Source organism: Onychostoma macrolepis, chromosome 17 (genome assembly GCF_012432095.1).
Source record: "Onychostoma macrolepis isolate SWU-2019 chromosome 17, ASM1243209v1, whole genome shotgun sequence".
In the NCBI taxonomy this organism is placed as follows: domain Eukaryota; kingdom Metazoa; phylum Chordata; class Actinopteri; order Cypriniformes; family Cyprinidae; genus Onychostoma; species Onychostoma macrolepis.
Window position 1 is genome coordinate 12942714 of NC_081171.1, and position 20747 is coordinate 12963460.

At 37.4% G+C, this 20747-nt stretch overlaps 1 protein-coding gene and 1 long non-coding RNA gene across 2 annotated transcripts; both read left to right on the forward strand.

Moving 5' to 3' along the window:
- The first annotated feature begins 352 nt into the window (after positions 1-352).
- Positions 353-4943, forward strand: LOC131523756 (uncharacterized). The gene is made up of 6 exons (XR_009266843.1): positions 353-830; positions 1794-1851; positions 1935-1992; positions 2078-2135; positions 2221-2278; positions 3139-4943. It is a non-coding gene; the product is annotated as an uncharacterized LOC131523756 (long non-coding RNA).
- A 10587-nt stretch (positions 4944-15530) lies between these two features.
- On the forward strand, positions 15531-19832 carry kcnk18 (potassium channel, subfamily K, member 18). Its single transcript, XM_058750399.1, has 3 exons — positions 15531-15850; positions 16059-16190; positions 18348-19832. The coding sequence occupies exons 1-3, from the start codon at positions 15628-15630 to the stop codon at positions 19178-19180; spliced, it is 1188 nt and encodes a 395-aa protein (XP_058606382.1). The 5' UTR covers positions 15531-15627; the 3' UTR covers positions 19181-19832.
- Positions 19833-20747: the final 915 nt, after the last annotated feature.

A 20747-nucleotide genomic window follows, 5' to 3' on the forward strand; every position in this document is an offset into this window, starting at 1 on the left:
GTACATGAACTGCAAAAATGTAAATATCAGTGTAATGTTAAAGCTATATTATGATATGTTGTAGGAATTTCTATAATTTTCGGATGACGTCAGAGGATGAACGTCCTTCTGCAGCACCACCACCATTTTCTCACTTTAATGATGCGGTGTTCTCGCCTGAGGTTCTCCTCTAAAACCTGCCTCTTTATGAGTTACAATTGTGTAGATGGGTAATGCTCAATTGGTGATTGCATGCCGCCAATAAAAAATGAATAAGAAGTTTTTGCAGACAGCTGCAACCTGTTTTGTTTTGTTGTTGTTGTTTTAATTAAACTACCGAGGGTCATCTTGATTAATTTAAGGTAGGAATGCCAAGTATCTGTCAATTTATGTAAAATGTTTAACCGAATAGATTTGAATCTCATATTGATCCACAACATTAATATTCAGAATGTTTGTGTAGCCACTCCTAATATATAATTTTAACAACCACCGCCTTAATTCAGTTTCGCGCGCAAAAATCATGTGACCATTGTAAGCCAAATATTGCAAGTTTCATATTTAAAATGTTATAAAATGAAATACTGTATGGGCAAATTAGATAAAATTGATTGTACTATTGATTAGATAAAAAAAAAAGAAGTAAGAAATTAGATTTTTTTTTCTTAATGACGCCAGAAGAGTCTTTCTGTAGCACCGCCATTTTCTCACTTTAACGTTGTGATGTTCTTGCTGGAGTTTCTCCTCAAATACCTGCGTCGGTTATCTTTCAAATTTGTTTTGGCAGACAGTACAAACCAGCTCTTCATCGTGTTAATTGAGCCGTGGACCTTCATCTTAGTCAGTTTAAGGTGAGTAATGCAAAATCTGTTTAATGTCTATCATCTCTGATAATGCCATTGTGAATATCAGAAAAGTATACGCTACGTGAAATAACTTTACTTAAAAGATAGATTTTAATCTCTAATTGAGTCACGACATTTATTATTTGGAGTGCTTCTGTACTCACTTCTAAGATATTGTTTTAATACATTCAATTTTGTCAACTAACGTTAATTGTAGTATAAACCAGGCCAACGCCTTAAACCAGTTTCGCGTTCAAAAATTACTTGAACTTTGTAAGCAAAGTCATGTAATGCTTTTCATATTGAAAACTGAATACTCGGTGGGAAAATAATTCGCTTTAAACAATCCCATCATTAGAAATTTAATTTACTGATTTTTTTTTTCTTTCTACATGACTTAAGACGATGAATGTCTGTTTGCAACCACCGCCATTTTCTCACTTTTACGCTACCATGTGCTTGCTCCAGTCTTGAGTTTTTCCTCAAATGTCAGCGTCGTTTATCTGTTAAATGAGTCTTTTAGGGTTAGCAGAAACCTGTTTTTAAATGTGTTAACTGAGCCTTCGAGCTTCATCCTGGTCAGTTTTGGGTGAGTAGGCCAACTATAGTCCTAACGTTACACATTTGAATGAAAATTATTTGTAAGCCATTTAACGCCTTTCATATTGCAATCGGTACTTTGGGGGAACGATTTTTTTTCCGCTTAAATAAGTTGTATTGATTAGAGACAAATGATTTAACGTTAGATAATGTATTTTTATAGACGATGAACTGAAAATACACCTGCAACCTCTGATATTTTCTCAATTTAACGCTGCAACCTCGCCATGTTTGTTAGTAATTCATGTGTGCTTGTTTTGGCTCTGAGGATTGTTTATCTGTTAAATGTAATAGATTTCTGCAATCTGCCTTGCTTTTATTTTTATTAACATGTGAGTTCTGTAATTCTTGTCTTTTTGTTATTTGCAGAATTACACCTGATCTTCCTGTTTCTGTCCTGACTAAGAGGATCCAGTACACTTGATCGGTAAGGTTTGTTTGTATATAACTGTAGTTTGTTGAGCAGTATTTTTATTAACGTGTGTTCTGTAATTCTTTTGTTATTTGCAGAATTACACCTGATCTTCCTGTTTCTGTCCTGACTAAGAGGATCCAGTAGACTCGATAGGTAAGGTTTGTTTGTATATAACTGTAGTTTGTTGAGCAGTATTTTTACTAACATGTGTGTTCTGTAATTCTTTTGTTATTTGCAGAATTACACCTGATCTTCCTGTTTCTGTCCTGACTAAGAGGATCCAGTAGACTCGATAGGTAAGGTTTGTTTGTATATAACTGTAGTTTGTTGAGCAGTATTTTTACTAACATGTGTGTTCTGTAATTCTTTTGTTATTTGCAGAATTACACCTGATCTTCCTGTTTCTGTCCTGACTAAGAGGATCCAGTAGACTCGATAGGTAAGGTTTGTTTGTATATAACTGTAGTTTGTTGAGAATATTTTCATAGAATCTTACATTATGTAGGATGATTTAATGTAGAATTATCTCAGATAAGGGTCTCAGAATTAAGATACTTTCACTACATATTGTGACGGATCAGTGGCCCTCCCCCTCATTATCATCACCACCCCGTCCCTTATTCGCCGCCCTTCACCAGGCTCCCGACTGGAGTGGGTGGATGAGAGGAGGCGTGGGATCAACGCGGCTGGCGGCGTGTGATGAGGCACAGCTGGACTGAATGAAGCCTCATCACCGCCGCTGTTAAATGCCCAGCGCCTCCTCGAGACCGGTCTCTTCCCCGTGCATGCACGCTGGTGTCCTCGTGGGTCCAGGAAGGGTGCGAGGGACATCGCGCCACCGAAGACGTGAGCTGCCGAACCCGCGGTCCGGACGAAGCCGCACCCGTATTACGGCCGCCGGACCAGGATGTCGGGCCGTACAAGTCCTACCAAAGGCCGTGGACGACGTGTAAGAGCCGCCGCTGTGATGAAGCCGCCGCCCTCGCGCCCCGGACCAGAGTGGGAGCGCGTGCGGCCGCCGGACTCCGCCCCTTCCCTGGACCCTTCCCCTTTTGGAACACTGCCCTCCTGCACAAGCCCCGCAGCACGACGAGGACACCAGACCCCCTGTTTATTTTGGACACTTCTTCCCCTGGACACTTTATTTTGTTAATAAAAGCCTCTCCGAGGCCTGACGCCACACCCACTGTGTCTGTCGTTGGCTCCTCCCGTCAAAATATATTTCTGCTAAAAACTGTTATACACTTTCAATAAAATAACTGACATTGAGTAAATATTTTGATAATACACTTACTGTAGGAAACCGACATTGAAGACCATGTGACGGCAGGAATGGATGTGGGCATTCTCATAATTCCTGATGGAGATGATGCCCTTGACTACTACGTGGTGCTGGAGGAACAGATTGCCCTGAGAGATGCCATAGACCTCCCTCATGCTGCCGCTCTACTAGTCGGGCTGATTTTTGCGCTTAATATTGATTATCCCAAAAAACTACGCTACACATTTGAGGTCATTCAAAAGATTTTCATTGACCTTGGAGGTGATCAGTGTTCTGGTGCATGGACTGAAAAATAGACTACTTCGCAAAACTGTGTAGTGTCCTAACTGAAAGGTATATGATGTGTGCCTTTTTGTTCATGATTTAGCCTGGTGAATTTCTGGTTGTTTTAAAACGATGAATGTTCAATTCTTGACGTGGTACTTTATGCAGTGCTAATATATGTAACTCAATATAAAAATATCTTGTTTGATTTTTAGACACTTGTTTTCTGTTTATACAGTGTTATTGTTAATGTACATTAAGTCAAGTCACCTTTATTTATATAGCGCTTTTAACAATACAGATTGTGTCAAAGCACTTAACAGTATCAAATTGGAGGATAGAGTGTCAGTAATGTATAAGATTAAACACTCAATTTTCAGTTAAAGTCATTTCATTATTGAGTTCAGAGATGTCATTGTGTAGCTCAGTTTAGTTTAAATAGTATCTGTGCAATGAAATCGGCAATAATCGCTAGAAATTAAGTGTCCCCAACTGAGCAAGCCAGAGGCGTTACTTTATGTTTGTACAGTATTGTTCATGCAGTGCATTTGTTTTATGCAGTACAGCACTGTATGCTTTATTCAGTATTGTTCATGCAGAACATTACTCTGTATTTTATGCTGTTTTGTTTATGCAGTACATTACTGTATGTTTAAAGTATCAGTTAATGAACTGGTTTTAGTGGAAAAATAAAATCCAGATGATTTATGCTCAGTTAAGACAAGTTGTCATTTTAGTTAAGACAACTTAACAATTTAAGTTCACAAAACTTAAATGTTTATTGTACTTGTTTTATAAAGTCCTATCAACTTCATTCTTAGTTGAGACAACTTCACAATTTAAGTTCACAAAACTTAAATGATGTTTATTGCACTTGTTTTTGTAAGTCCTGTCAACTTTATTGTCAGTTAAGACAACTTCACAATTTAAGTTCACATAACTTGACATTTTAAGGCAGCACGAACACTTACTTTTTTAAGTTGAAACAACAAAATTTTTTACAGTGTATAGTGTTTTTGAAATATTCATGAAGTAAGTCGTAGTCAGACACATTTGATGATTCTTTATATTTATATTTTTTATCATGTTTGTCACCTTTTTATTTTGCTGGCAGATTTACTAACCACTTGCACCAGCACAAAACTCTTTTGGCAATAAAAACAGGATTTGCTAAAGATACGCAATGAAAAGGCGTGGACAGTTATTTTTGCGATTTTTGTGTACTATTTCAATACTGTTTGAGACTAAATTGGCCCACTTTCTATTATATAAGTTTACTTTAAGTATAACAGTAAACTTTGAGTACACAACTAGTTTACATCAATGTTTTTAGCTTGTACTGCAACTATACTAAAAGTGAACATGTATACTGATAGTTTACATTTACATTTTACATTTAATCGTTTAGCAGACGCTTTTATCCAAAACGACTTACAATATGAGAACAGTAGAAGCAATGAGACCATCGAGAGTGCAGCAGTATACAAGTGCCATGAAAAGTTTCAGTTAGCCCAGCACAGTACACGTAGCTAGGGTTTTTTTTTTTTTTTTTAAATAGATAGAATAGGTAAGTGTTAGTATTAGTTGGTCAGGTGCTGGCGAAAAAGATGCGTCTTTAGATGTTTTTTGAAAATGGATAAAGATTCAGCTGTTCGAATTGTGATTGGGAGGTCATTCCACCAGCTGGGCACAGTCCAGGAAAAGGTCAGAGAGAGGGATTTGGTACCTCTTTGTGATGGCACCACAAGGCGTCGTTCACTTGCATTCTGGAAGCTTCTGGAAGGTGCATAAGTTTGAACTAGTGAGTTTAGATATATTGGTGCAGTGCTAGTTGTCGTCTTGTAGGCAAACATCAGTACCTTGAATTTGATGCGAGCGGCTATTGGTAGCCAGTGTAACCTGATGAAGAGAGGGGTAACGTGAGCTTTCTTTGGTTCATTAAAGACCACTCTGGCTGCTGCATTCTGGATCAGTTGCAGAGGCTTGATAGTGCATGTGGGAAGGCCCGCCAAGAGAGCATTACAATAGTCCAGTCTGGAGAGAACAAGAACTTGGACGAGGAGTTGTGCGGCATGCTCCGACAGGAAGGGTCTAATCTTCCTAATGTTGTATAAGGCGAATCTGCAGAAACGGGCCATTGTAGCAATATGGTCTGTGAAGCTTAACTGATCATCGATCACAACTCCAAGGTTCCTGGCCGTCCTGGAAGGAGTTATGGTTGACGAACCCAGCTGTATAGAGAAGTTGTGGTGAAGTAATGGATTGGCTGAGACCACGAGCAGTTCTGTCTTGGCAAGGTTGAGCTGAAGGTGATGGTCTTTCATCCATTTAGAAATGTCACTCAAACAGGCTGCAATGCAAGCAGCTACCGTCGGATCATCTAGTTTACTAATTAAATACTTGTAGTAGCATTTTTAGTACACTTTGAAGTATAGTCTCAGTAAACTACTAGTTTGGTAGTTTTATACTGCAAGTATACTCGTAAGTTTTCTTTAAGTGAACTTTACATCATACTTTAAGTATAACACTATGTCCCTATTTACAGGTGCATCTCAATAAATTAGAATGTCGTGAAAAAATTTTTAAGTCACAGAAGGTCATTACTGAAAGGTGTGGCTGTTTACAGAGTGCTGTATCAAAGCATATTAAATGCAAAGTTGACTGGAAGGAAGAATTTGGGTAGGAAAAGGTGCACAAGCAACAGGAATGACCGCAAGCTTGAGAATACAGTCAAGCAAAGCTGATTCAAACACTTGGGAGAGCTTCACAAGGAGTGGACTGAAGCTGGAGTCAGTGCATCAAGAGTCACCACGCTCAGACATCTTCAGGAAAAGGGCTACCAAGCCACTTCTGAACCAGAGACAACGTCAGAAGCGTCTTACCTGGGCTGTGGAGAAAAAGAACTGAACTGTTGCTCAGTGGTCCAAAGTCCTCTTTTCAGATGAAAGTAAATTTTGCATTTCATTTGGAAATCAAGGTCCCAGAGTCTGGAGGAAGAGTGGAGAGGCACAGAATCCATGTTGCTTGAAGTCCAGTGTGAAGTTTCCACAGTCAGTGATGATTTGGGCTGCCATGTCATCTGCTGGTGTTGGTCCACTGTGTTTTCTGAAGTCCACAGTCAACGCAGCCATCTACCAGGAGATTTTAGAGCACTTCATGCTTCCTTCTGCTGACAAGCTTTATGGAGATGCTGATTTCATTTTCCAGCAGGACTTGGCACCTGCCCACACTGCCAAAAGCTGGTTCAATGACCATGGTGTTATTGTGCTTGATTGGCCGGCAAACTCACCAGACCTGAACCGCATAGAGAATCTATGGGGTATTGTCAAGAGGAAGATGAGAGACACCAGACCCAACAATGCAGATGAGCTGAAGGCCACTGTCAAAGAAACCTGGGCTTCCATACCACCTCAGCAGTGCCACAAACTGATCACCTCCATGCCATGCTGAATTGAGGCAGTAATTAAAGCAAAAGGAGCCCCTACCAAATATTGAGTACATATACAGTAAATGAACATACTTTCCAGAAGGCCAACAATTCACTAAAAATGTATTTTTTATTGGTTTTATGAAGTATTCTAATTTGTTGAGATAGTGAATTGGTGGGTTTTTGTTAAATGTGAGTCAAAATCATCACAATTAAAAGAACCAAAGACTTAAACTACTTCAGTCTGTGTGCATTGAATTTATTTAATACACGAGTTTCACAATTTGAGTTGAATTACTGAAATAAATGAACTTTTCCACGACATTCTAATTTATTGAGATGCACCTGTAGGTATTAATTTCTATATATTTTGTTACATGAATATCTGAACATACAAAACATCAAAAGAAAGAACAGGGTATCTGCCTTTAAACAAAAACATTTTATTCTAGTTTCATGCATTCTTTTTTTTAAACACTTGAATGTGGGTAAGTTTCATAAATAAATAAAAATAAAGAAATAAACAACATTTTGAACAAAAAGCTGAAAAAAAGACTATGAATTGGATTCAGAATGATAATCAAAACATAGATGGAGTCGATCAACACCCCAGAGCTTGACAGTCATTATTACCTCTTCATTCCCAGATAGCAAATAGTAATTGAAACGATGTTAAATCAACATCCCGCTGTCAACGATAAAATCATTGAATCAACGTCGAACTCTGATGTTGATTCTTCATCATGTTGCACCCTCTATTATCATTGAAACAACGTTTAAATCATACCTAGAGATCAACAGAATTTCAATGGTATTTCGATTACAATGGATATTGAAACAATGTTGAAATCCCAGCATATCAACAAAACTTCAATGGTGTTTTAGTATACCACAGGTTTAATCTGAAGGTCTGTAATTTTAATATAATATTAAAAACATTATTATTAGGCTATAATCCTGCTTTATCGACAGCCAGGATGGGCTAGCAAAATATAGAAAATAGAAACTATACCTTTAGGCTATAACCTAGACTAGCACAAATGACACCCCACGCATTCTTTAAAAATTAAACAATCATTTTTATTGTATTATTTCTTTTTTTTTTTTTTTCTTTTAAAGTGCCAACTCCTGCTGCGTCTGTCTTCCAGCTCCTCCCGCTCAGTCTGGGGCGTAGCGCAGCCACTTCAGATGAGGCTTATTATACTAAAGACTTGCTTACTTGAAAAACGATGTGGATTAATGATCTGAAAAAAAGGACAAAAAGTAAATCACAGTGTCAGTAAACAGCAATTTAATTCAGAATCATCCACTGCCCTGAGTATTTCCCCACAAAGCAGATGATAACATGTTCTTTTAAACTGGGCTAGCAAAGGTTTTTCTAAAGACTGAACAATTTTTATTCATGAATAATGGACTCCGTTCACTATATTTAAGTACAAGATACCTATATCACGTCACATCACGTAATTTTCTGTCACATGTGCTATAATGTCTGAATGGAACATCCGTGACTGGTCGAGTGGCAGCTCCACCTGCCACGCAAAGATTTTACCCCCTCTCTCATCTTGCCATCTCATAGTTAGGTAAATCATTTTATATTTCTGGGTAGAAACGCATTTTTGTCGAGGCTGTGTAAGACGGACTACATTCAAAGCACTTTTAAAAACTGCCCAATATGTTCATGGATGTATTCGAATTAAAGGGAGGCAAAGGATTAGCTTGCAGTGCATAAGGATAGGGCTGTCGCGGTTAAGGAATTTCCCTTGCGGTAATTTTGAGTGGCTCAATAGCGCGGTGTGCGGTATTACCGCGCATATTACGATGTAAGGAGGTCATATTCAGAAACCAATAAAACCGAAACTAAATCGCGTTGAAACAGGAAGTGAAGTAAACAGAAGAGAATGACAAAATAACGGTCCACATAACTAAACTTAAACCTGACAATAAGATCATTAGTATATTGTTAGCCTATATATATATATATATATATAACAGTTAGTTCTGATCCTCGAATCTGACTGACAAGATACTTTTTCTGTTGATATTTCACCTGCGTGTTCTAGACGTCAGTGCAGCTTCATTGTTTTGCCTCAAGGTGGCGTCAAGAGACTGTCTTTGAGTGAGCCTTTAATCCGTTCATTCAACTACACGTTCAAAAGCGCTGATTCATTCAGAGATTTGTAATGAAACACGCTGTTTAAATCATTTTAACTTTGAGCGCCACTTTTAAAGGCTCAGCTGACCAGCAGAGCGTTGATGCTATTTCACTTTCCTTGGACATGACAACCTGTTTTCACAAATGACTCGGCCTGAAGGACAGACGCAGGTAATCGCACGCGATCAGTCAATCTCTCTCTCTCATTCGCTGTCTGTTTAGGCTTAAGTGCAAATCAGCATGATACACATTGTTATCATTAGTAATATTCAGTACACATGCACGAAGTGTAAAACAAGAAGGGCACAACCTTACAAAAAAGAAAACACTGAAATATCGCGGTTGCTGCGGTTGTTGCATTCCTCTGCGGTTATGCTCATCAATAGCGCGGTATTGCAATATTGCGGTTATCGCGACAGCCCTACATAAGGACAATTTATGAGGCCAAGTGACTCTAAAAAAAAAAAATCATGTTTATTATTTTATTAAATCAGAACTAATTGTTAACTCAACAAATTAAATATAAATAACTGGATACTTATAACTAATTAAATAGTAAATGTATTGATTAGAGTTACCATAGACGAACGATTTTTCTGGTTGACTAAATTGCACATTAATTTCTGCTTAAATACTGGGTGCATGGAGGAATATGCATAAATCTCACCGCAAAAACAGGCTAATAAATTAACGAGGCATTTTAATTGTTTCTAAATGAAGTATGTGGGGCTAAGACGCCAGGCCCGGTTGTCAGGCGCTGTATAACAGCGCTTCCCCGCGCTCAGAAAAGGTGCAGAAGATCATCAAAAATCGTGATATCGCATAAGCACTAGTATAAAACGACTGTTATCATTTCTGAAAACAAACACAATGGAGTTACAAAACTGTATCGCACATCGCAGCCCTGCTCGAGGATTATTCATATTTTGGATTTGTAGGCTATTACGAGATGGTCTAATCGGCATTTCCAGTTAACGTTACAACTCGAGACAGTTCTGCATTGAATAAAGTAAAGGTAAACCATGTCTTTTGTGTAATTCTGGCCCGCCGCTGCTGTGGGTAGAGCACTATGCTAGCGTTGGTTCCGCCGGTGTTCTCCGGCGGTCAGAAGAAATAGCGGTGCTGTGTTAATAGATTTCACGACACTAGCAATGGGTACAGACATGTATTTTGAGCTAGCTGTCACAAAAATAGACTGGACCAATGAGGTTTTGCTAACTTTATAACCTAGAAGAGATCAAGTACTTTTGGCAGATTTGTGACACATTAAAACAAAAATCTATTTCAGTGACTGCAGCACTGCGTCGGTTACTACATTAACCATCATGTTAACGATCAACCTAACAGTATTTGATTTGGTACAATTCATATCGAACATTAAGCAAGCTTACCTGTACGCTTGTGCCAAGGTCCAGAAATGAGCTGTGTCCGGTGCAGTACGTTGTTGATCTCCCGGTCAACCAAAAATCGATGGATTTTCAATCATATTTCCCGGTCAACTATATGCCGATGACTCTTCAACAACAGCGTCGTTTCCCGGTCAACTATAAATCAATGACTTTTCAACACATTCAGCGATCGCCCGGTAAACCAAATATCAATGCTTAATCAATCATAAAGATAACTATAGATCAATGTTGTTCCAATATTGTTGCCATCAACATTAATAACATCAGGTTTTCATCGATATGGTAATGGTGATTCAACATTTATTTTGCATTGAAATTTCAACATCAACCATAATGATGATTCAGATGGAAAAACAATGTTTTTCAATGTTGGCTTGCTGTCTGGGTTGGTTGACATTTTATTCCATAACAACGTTACACAGTTTCGATGATGTCAGATGATGGTGTTAGATTACATGTAGAAGTATTTTAGCTGTGTCTGAAATCGGTCACTCGTTCACTCATTCACTAATCCCTATATAGTGTAAGGCAGTTGAGTGCACTATATTAGAAAGGAGTGAACGAAATGAAGTGAACGGATTCGGACGGTTACGTGTCTGCGCGTGAGACTTGACTGTTGCAAAAACATCTTCGATGTACTTTTATATTTCATGTACCTCATTTTAGAAAATAATAGCAATAACACTTAAAATGACTATTGTAATCAGCTTTGTGGTTTCATTGATGGTATATTATTCATTTGTTCTGTAATATGGTCATAATCATTAAATACTATTAAAATATTGTCAACAAAAATAAACTCACATTAGCACACATTAATAATTGTATGTATTTATTGTTTGAAGTATCTTAAAACTCTCCCGAGCAGCGTTTTTGCACTCAAATAAGATGGCCGTAGAGCGCCCTCAGACGACCGTTAATTTGACATCAGAATGAATACACTACCAACGAACATTTTTAAAAATCCACCAAAATCATCATTTTTGCAAATTAAACGGAATCTCTCGTTCAAACTCGCTCGCTCCCGCTCTCTCTAACAGCTCGTCGGTTCTCCGCATTGGATTGTGGGAAATAGTGCTTCAGCGAGTGTACATCGGTTGTACACTCGAAATCAGAATGCATTGTGGGTAAAAAGTAGTGAACGAATGTAGGGAATGAAGCCGTTCGGACAGCACTACAAAATGGCTGACACCCGATATAGTGCACTATATAGTGGATAGGGAGCGGTTTCAGACACAGCTCTTGTTTCGGTTTCTTCTTCACTTGTGTTTTTTGGAAATTCTGTACAGAAGATGTGTACTAGCGCCCCCTACCATATAACAATGAAAATACGGATTGTAGGAGCACAAGTTTAGCTCAAATACTGTATATTTAGACTTTTTCTAAGTATAAGTCAAGTATACATAAATGTCATTTTAAGTATATTTCTGAGAAGTACATAAAAAGTAAACTAAAAGTATACTTTCCTATTTTTAGTTTAAAAGAACACGCAAGAGCTAGAGGATGTGTAAATCTTCCCTATGAGTTCACCCGTGATGGGCAACACTCAAACACAAGTCTCAGACTGAGGAATGCCATTGTTTATATGGGATTGCTTACAGATCAACAAAATGACATAATTTTCCACAATGGTCAAAAGCTGCGTCTGCCCAGTAGCTGATCTGGAATCTGTGGGTGGCAAACACTATGGCTTTCTGCATAAATATTTAGTCATTTAGAACATTAACCAGACAAAGGTGCTGTCAAAGCTTCTGACAGCATTCCAAAGCCAGGTATATACAAAGAATGGTTTTCTTTATATGGGTTGTAAAGGGCAGTCACACTGCTTCTGTTTTAAGATTCAGTTTGATGTGAAGTGAAAGTGAGACCAGAAGTGTGCTGACACAGATAGTCATGATATGTGTGTATAGCAGAATGGTTTCAGTGAGACTTTATTTCCCCATAAGTGCATCACTTGCGAGTTAATAAGCTATAAGTGACTCATCAAGTGCATCTTCAACATCCATTGCAGTTTTTGCATAACCGAAACACTAAAGATGCACAAGAGTAAGATGTAAGTGCGTGGCAGTATGGTCATAAATAATTCAAACATGTGAAGATACTAGTAAAAGGCCACACCTAAAATGCACAGGTACTGAAATCAATGACCAGATTCTCACAGCTAACAAAATCATTTTGATGTGTGATGAGCATTGTAATATTTTAATATGCAAGTTTAATAAAATTTTTATATATCTGGATATAGCTATATGTCTGTACGTCCATCCATCCATCCATCCATCCATCCATCCATCCATCATCTATCTATCTATCTATCATCTATCTATCTGTCTATCTATCTATCTATCTATCTATCTATCTATCTATCTATCTATCTATCTATCTATCCCAGTCAGAAGTTTGGACACACCTTGTCCTTCAGTGGGTTTTCTTTATTTGTATTATTTTCAACACTGTATGTTAATACTGAACACTCTCATCAGCGATGCCATAGAAGAACCATCTCTTTCTTACCTTTTTATAATCTGAAGAACCTTCTTTCGTCACAAAGAACCTTTTGTGAAACAGAAAGGTTCTTCAGATGTTACAGGTTTCATTTAGACAAAGGTTCTTCTATGGCATTGTGAAGCACCTTTATTTCTAAGAGTGAAGACATTAAAATTGTAGCAGAACAAATATGGAATTATGTAGCCTAGTCAACAAAAACTTGTTAAATAAGACTGAATATGTTTTATATTTTCGATTCTTCAAAGTAGCCACCTGTTACTTTGATGACAGTCTTGGCGTTCTCTCACTCAGCCTCCTGAGTCACCTGGAATGGTTTTCCAACAATCTTAAAGGAGTTTCCAGAGGTGTTGAGTAGGCTACTTGTTGGCTGCTTTTCCTTCACATAAGAACTTTTAACCACAAAGATAGAATACAACTTTGTCATGGCCAAAAATGTTTGCACCCTTGGTAAATCAAAGAAGGCTGTGAAAATTAATCTGCATTGTTAATCCTTTTGATCTTTTATTTAAAAAACTAAAATCTAGCCTTTCATTGGATAATAAGATTTTTAAATGGGGGGAAATATCATTATGAAATAAATGTTTTTCTCAAATACACGATGGACACAATTATTGGCACCCCTAGAAATTCTTATGAGTAAAATATCTCTGAAGTATATTCCCATTCATATTCACAATTTTGAGCACTCCAGGGTGATTATGAACATGAAATTATAAAGATAATTGAGCTTCACAAATTAGTGAAGTGGCTTTAAGAAAAGAGCTAGAGCGGTGAAAATTCCCATTTCCACCATCAGGGCAATAATTAGGAATTTCCAATCAACATAAAATGTTACGAAACTGCCTGGAAGAGGACATGTGTCTATAGCGTCCTAATGCACGGTGAAAAGGAGTGGCTAAAGACTCTCCAAGGACCACAGCTGGAGAATTGCAGAAAATAGTTGAGTCTCGAGGTCAGAAAACCTTAAAAAAAAATTGTCAAACAGCCCCTACATCACCACATGTTGTTTGGGAGGGTTTCAAGAAAAATTCTCCTAGCTCATCCAAAAACAAATTCCAGCATATTCAGTTATCAGACACGACTGGAACTTCAAACGGGACTGGCTTCTATGGTCAGATGAAACTAAAAAATGAGCTTTTTAGCAACAAACACTCAAGATAGGTTTGATGAACACAGGGATAAAAAGTACCCCATGTGTACAATGAAATATACTGCTGTATTTTTGATGTTGTGGGCCTATATTTCTGCTGGAGGTCCTGGACATCTTGTTTAGACACATGGCATCATGGATTCTATCAAATACCAACAGATAAAAAATCAAGTGACTGACTGTTAGAAATCTTATAATAGGCCATGCAACCGTACAATAATCCAAACACAAACTTCAAAAACAACACAAATATGGGTCACTGAGCACAAAACCAAGCTTCTTCTGGCCAATCCAGTCCTCTGACCTGAACCCTATAGAAAATGAGTGGGTGAACTGAAGAGGAGAAGCACCAACATGGAGCTGGGAATCTAAAGGGTCTGGAGTGATTCTGGATGAAGGAATGGTCTCTGATCTCTTGTCAGGTGTTCTCTAACCTCATCGGGCGTTATACGAGAAAATTTAGAGCTGTTAAACTGGCAAATGGAGGTTTAAAAAAGCATTGAATAAAAGGGTGCCGTTAATTGTGGCCAATGTGTATTAGAAAAAAAACATTTAATAATGATATTTCCCCCCATTTTAAATTCTTATTATCCAATGAAAGGTTAGACTTTTGTGAATTTTTTAAATAAAAGATCAAAAGGATTAACAATGCAGATAAATCTTCACAGCCTTCTTTGATCATATTTACCAAGGGTGCCGATATTTTTGGCCATGACTGTATTTATATTTAATACACGCAAACGAACAGATATTAGCCTATAAAGTAACCATAGAAAACGTTCGCCTCTCAAACGCTTTGCATTATAACGTAAACATCACAAGTGACCTACTGTCATCCCTGCTGAAAAAAACAATAAAACACTGCCCAAAACACAATAGAAAATGTAATGGATTTAATGGTTATAATGGGAATTGTAATTGGTTTTAATGGAAACTATAATGGTGTCTACTGGTATGTGATGGATTCTATTGGTGGGATGTTAAATCCTATTGAAAGAATGCCCAAAACACACTACAAAAAGGAATGGTTTTACTGGAAAAAGCTAATGGTATTTTAATGGAAACCATTGGAATTTCTGTGATGGTTTCTATTGGGATTCTATTGTTTTTTTTTTAGCAGGGATATTCAACACTAAACTATAGATTTAGCTACACATAATTTCACAACTGTTAACACAAAAACAATGTTTGCGCACGTTCATGTGGACACAAAAAGGCACGCTTTTTTGGGAACGACAAATGTCCAGTCAGGGTGCACACTGGGTGCAAATATCTGCACCTGTCGCTCCCAATGCGTTCACAATGGACTTCCCAGCTGAGATACACTGCTTGTAGTCTCTTCGTAAAATAGGCTATTTCTTAACCAGTTGTGTGTTGAAACGCTACAAGAGTTTAAAGAGGTATTTTGTGGGCGTACAGCTGTGACTCCGGTGAGGTAATTGTTTAAGATATTAAATATTACAGTTGAACAGGCAGTTTATGTCTGTGGTTTGTTTCTGGAGCGGGGTGGTGTTCATCCGGCTCTTAACCATACTGCCATGAGAACACTGTCTCATCTCCTCAGACATTATCGCTTCTCTGAATGACTGAGAGATGTCCGTGGAGGTAGAAGAGGGACGAAAGTCAGACTCAAAACGAAGATGTGCGAGACTGTTTTGGCGTTTGTTTCCTCATGTTTTCCTTATTTTTTCACTCATTTTATATGCGGTTTTAGGCGCGCAGATCTTTCAACACATTGAGAAGAAACCATTCAATGAGCCGGAGAACATCAGTGCGGTGGTGCGAAAAGTGGTGGAGACAGTGCAGAATCACACAGGTTTTACCTTGAGTTTATCATTTATTATAATCTATCGGTTTTGTGTTGTTTCACTGCGTTTAAATTATTCTATTTTTTTAATGTGATACAGTATAGTATGCTAGCTAATGTACACTTGTAATGTAAATATTTATGTATTTTTAAATAAGGTATTTATGTTAGGCTTACGTTTTAATTATCGTCTTCCCCGTTTCATTTTATTAATTAGATGCCTCAACACAGGAAGTGTTATTCAGTAAAATAGGAATTATTTTGACCAAATTCCGCAATGAAACGGAGTATCAGAACTGGAGCTTCTACGGTTCACTTTTCTTCTGCTGTACATTGTTCACTACTGTAGGTGAGTAGACTTATTTTTCTGGCACTTCACAACGTTTGTGAAGATTTCTGTTTTGTTGAGTTTTAACTTGAACCAAGATATTTTAAGTCTGTCTTTGTCTCGAAGTGTTGTTGCATTCAGTGCACAATTGAGTTTGTTATTTGCTTGAGAAGCTCTGACCTTTGATTGTTTCTCTTGCAGTGCACACACAATTGCACCGTTTCCCACAGTAACAAGCTTAACCATGATAAAACAGAAAACAGGTGTCACCATCAGCATGTTAAGGATTACTTTTGACTTTTTTCATTAAATCATGTGGCTATCCATTAAGATCAGTGAGTATAAACTGGATGAGACTCCTATGGAAGGTGTAAGACACTGAAAAGACTTCTGGATTTATTTTGTGTTGCATTATTCATACAGTGGGCAAAAGGTTAAGCTGAGAGATAAATTATGTAGATGAGATGGTTATGGTCCTCTACCATTATGCACTTGCCAAACAAGCATATATTGAAATATATTATGAAGATCCTGCAATACCATTATTATGTTTTTTTTTAACTAACACAGCTGTATGTAAACACAAATATTAATATTAAGTTTTAAATTGTCAATATCAAATTAATTTCAGCAACTGTATGTAGTTGGTGTATTTTTGCGACTTCGGTGCCCAATACAGTTAAGTGAGTGGAATTCACTTCAGTCATAATTACAGTGTATAGCTTTACACGTGCATTTCTGCCATAAAGCAATCTGCCCTTTTTGCTTTTCATATCCACTCACCAATATATATATATATATATATATATATATATATATATTTTTTTTTTTTTTTTACGTAGGCCTACTCCTAGAGCAGACATTTGAAAATAGAATAATTTATGAAGAAAACTTCAAAAACTAAACTTGTAAAAAGTTTATTCAAACTTGTGAGAGTTATCAAAACATATTCAGATGTTTAGATAAGAAAGTGTAGATGAAACAGGAAACAACAGGGAGGCACAGGAAATTCAAGAAAGATCTCAAACTCAGGTCACATGCCCATTGCCTGACTAGGCTGTAGCTTAAAAAATATTGGATGGAAAATACAAGTTTCAGACAAAGATAAACGTGTTTTTCAAGCAATTGCCAGCAAGATACAGACAGTGTGCCAATACAGAGGGGCAGAGTCTGGAATTATGCACCAGCTGATTTACACACTAGCTCAAACCAGCAAAACCATTTCCAGCAAACCGTTAATGGGCCTCTCTTCAGAGAGGCATGGTAATAAAATTATGATTTACCACACAGAATCACATGGAAGCAACACATCTTTTGTCTGCATTCAGTGGCATATCTTTATTCTTTTACATTCACAGTTGTGGAGGATGTGGGGGAAAAAAATCTCTCCACTCTAATTGTAAGTCACAGCTAACCACAGCTCAGATGTTAACTGAATGTAAACTTTCATCTTTCAGGACTTCTTGCAGAAAAGCATTATGCAAAAGTGCCAAACGCAGCAGTCTATTGCTGTGGATGTCCATTATGTTATCTAGGAAGGGCATATCTCAGCAGCTAACTTTAATGAGTATTGTTTTTTGAGGCAACTGAGGCTGATGAGTTCAGATGAGTTAATCTCTCTTTCTCTTACTTTCCGTCTGTATCGTATTCTTTTTTACATCAACCTCTCTGACACTTGCTCTGATAAAAAAATATATATATATAATAACAATAATAAAAAAAGATATTATCACCTACCCAAATAGTGGCAACAATTTGTTGTCTGACAAAGCAATTACAGATGTTGAACAACCTTATGTTTTTGATTGCTTTGAAATTTTGAATAATTTGGCTTTGATGCTTGAACAAAATGGGACAGCAAAACAGGTGAACTTTGGGGAGAAAGTACTTGATAAAATAAAAAATAGCAACCATGTGACCATGAAAATAACCTATTAAAATCTCAAATAAATGTATGGCCTCATACTATGAGGACAGTTTCAGGCCATCTCATTGTATAAAGTAATAAATTATTATTATGCATTATTATTATACATTGCATTACTGATGCACTGATAACGACATCCAGCAGATGGCAGTACTGAGACCCATTGGTCTAATAGGTGAAAAAAAAGTGGAAATTCTGTAAGAAATAGAATTTCTAACTCTCAGTTCTGCTCTGTTTTTCTTGTATAACAGGTTATGGACGTATGTATCCAGTGACTTATGAAGGCAAGGTGGCTTGTATCCTGTATGCGATGGTGGGCATCCCTCTCATGCTGCTAGTCATCTCAGATGTGGGAGATATCTTAGCTGTTCTTCTTTCTAAAGCGTACACTCGCCTCAGCCTGTTCTTCGGAGAATGGAAGATACATCGCTCATGCATTCACAGGCATGAAAAGGCATCGTCTCCAAAACAAGTTCAAGGTGCTGAAACCGACGGCACCTATATGTTCAGCCAGGATGTTATGATGCACGAGACAAGGAACATTCAACAGGTGATAAAAACCCAGTCGTCCCTCAGACGCACTTCCATGCAGATACGTAACAACAAAGAGGTCTTTGACCGCATGATTATTAAGGAGAACTTCAAGCTCAAAACCACTCTGACAAAATCTTGCTCATGCCCAGACCTCGACCGTATGCCACCCACAAAAGCCAGCTCCAAGTTTTTCATTGGCATCGGACAGGAGATGGACCGCTTTAAAGTCCCTCTGCTGGTCATCTTGCTGGTGGTATTTGCATATATGGTGGTCTGCAGTCAAATTCTGAGATGCTGGGAGAAGCAGATGGGCCATTTTGATGCCTTTTATTTTACCTTCATCACCTTGACCACCATTGGCTTTGGTGACATTGTGCCCAAACACCCAAATTACTTCATGGTTACCTTTTTGTTTATTATCACAGGCATGGCCATTATGAGTATGGCCTTCAAACTCGGCCAATTTCAAATTGTTAGCTTTTACAGGCAGTGCATAGAGTCTGTTAGCATGGGCAAGGTAGGAATACACAAAGACCTAGACAGTGACTGAAGGCAGAAAGAAGCAGCTGATTTTTGTGGCTGTGCTAATGGCACATGAAATTATTACAGGAAAGCACAAGCATTCTCAGCGCAAGATGGTAATGTGTTTTAATATCTATAGGGTATCACTGCCGGTTTGATATACAGTGTATTGAAGGGAAATTAACCACAGTCCTGCTGCAGTGTACAAGTATAGGAGAAAGAGCCTCAAAATGAAGCTTACACTCCTGTTAACTATTTCAGCCAAAAGCAAGGAAATGCATGAGACATTGTTTATTTTTGTTTAGATATGTAGCTTGTAAGAAATGCACTAGCAATGCAAGTCACTTATTAAATCCATTTATTCTTGGCATTTGTTCATGTTCATGCAAGAAGTTTGTTCTGTATAACTGAGTATTTATAATATATGTGATAATATAACCAGTATTGTTTTTATTTTTTCATTCAATGCCAAGAGTGTAATATGATTCAACTTTCTGATCAATGGATTACTTTTCTCTTAGTGACATTAATGTTATGTAAGTGTGTATGTAAAATTGATTTATTCACTATACAAAAGCTTGTATGTAAATATATGATTGAACACCTGTAATATCTTGGCTGTGAAACGTAATATTATCTTTGAAACCAAGTGAATAAATGAATCATTCTGTGCCATCTGATGAGTTTGTATGTTTACAAAAATATCTCTATCCACGTCTCTTCTCTTGTTTCTCAACTGGTGCTAGAGAAAGTCAAAGGTTTAATACCTAAGGAACACACTCAACTAACAGGCAACATTCTCGTACTTTTCTCTCAAAGTTATGAACAACTGTAATGTTAATAGAATGTTCGTTCATAGGTAGGCTATGTGATCTTTAATAATGTTCTCAAAACATTAGCACAAAATCATGATTTATACAACCATAATGGAACGTTTTTTTTTTTCAGAAAAATTTGACGTTTTATTTATTTTTAAATGCGCTACCTGTTTGAGAGATCATTCAAAAGTAATATTTCCATAATGTTTGCAAAATGATACAATGGAATGTTCCCTTAATGTTCGCATAACGTGTTGAATAGTATTCTTAGAAAATATGTTTGTTAGCTGGGCACATGGTAATACAAAATATAGCTTGAATATAGCTTTCTTAAAATAGAAACTTAAAATAAAAGCATTTACCTTTACCAAATTCACTTCCTCTCACGCCACAAGATGGCGCTGTTGTAAAACTATATTGAAGAAGAGAAGGCTGCTGATTTCACCCATCTGGTAAAACGCGCTGAAACACTTGGATATCAGACTGATGTCAAGTTGCTGGTGTCGCTGGTGCTGCCGTTAAACTCAACAAGTGATTGCAACTTTCCCTCTGCAAATAACTTCTTAACACTAGTCAAGTCGGCTAAAACAATAGCATCACAATTTTAAAGCACACATACGACTTACATCATAGAAATTATTATTTCATGAAAATAATAGCCTATAAAAACTTATATTTAACTTGATATTAAATGAAGTAGTGGCTAAATATATTTATGCATAAAAATAAAAGCAGTAAATAAGGTGTTCCTGCCTTTCTAATTTTTGTGTGACGGTT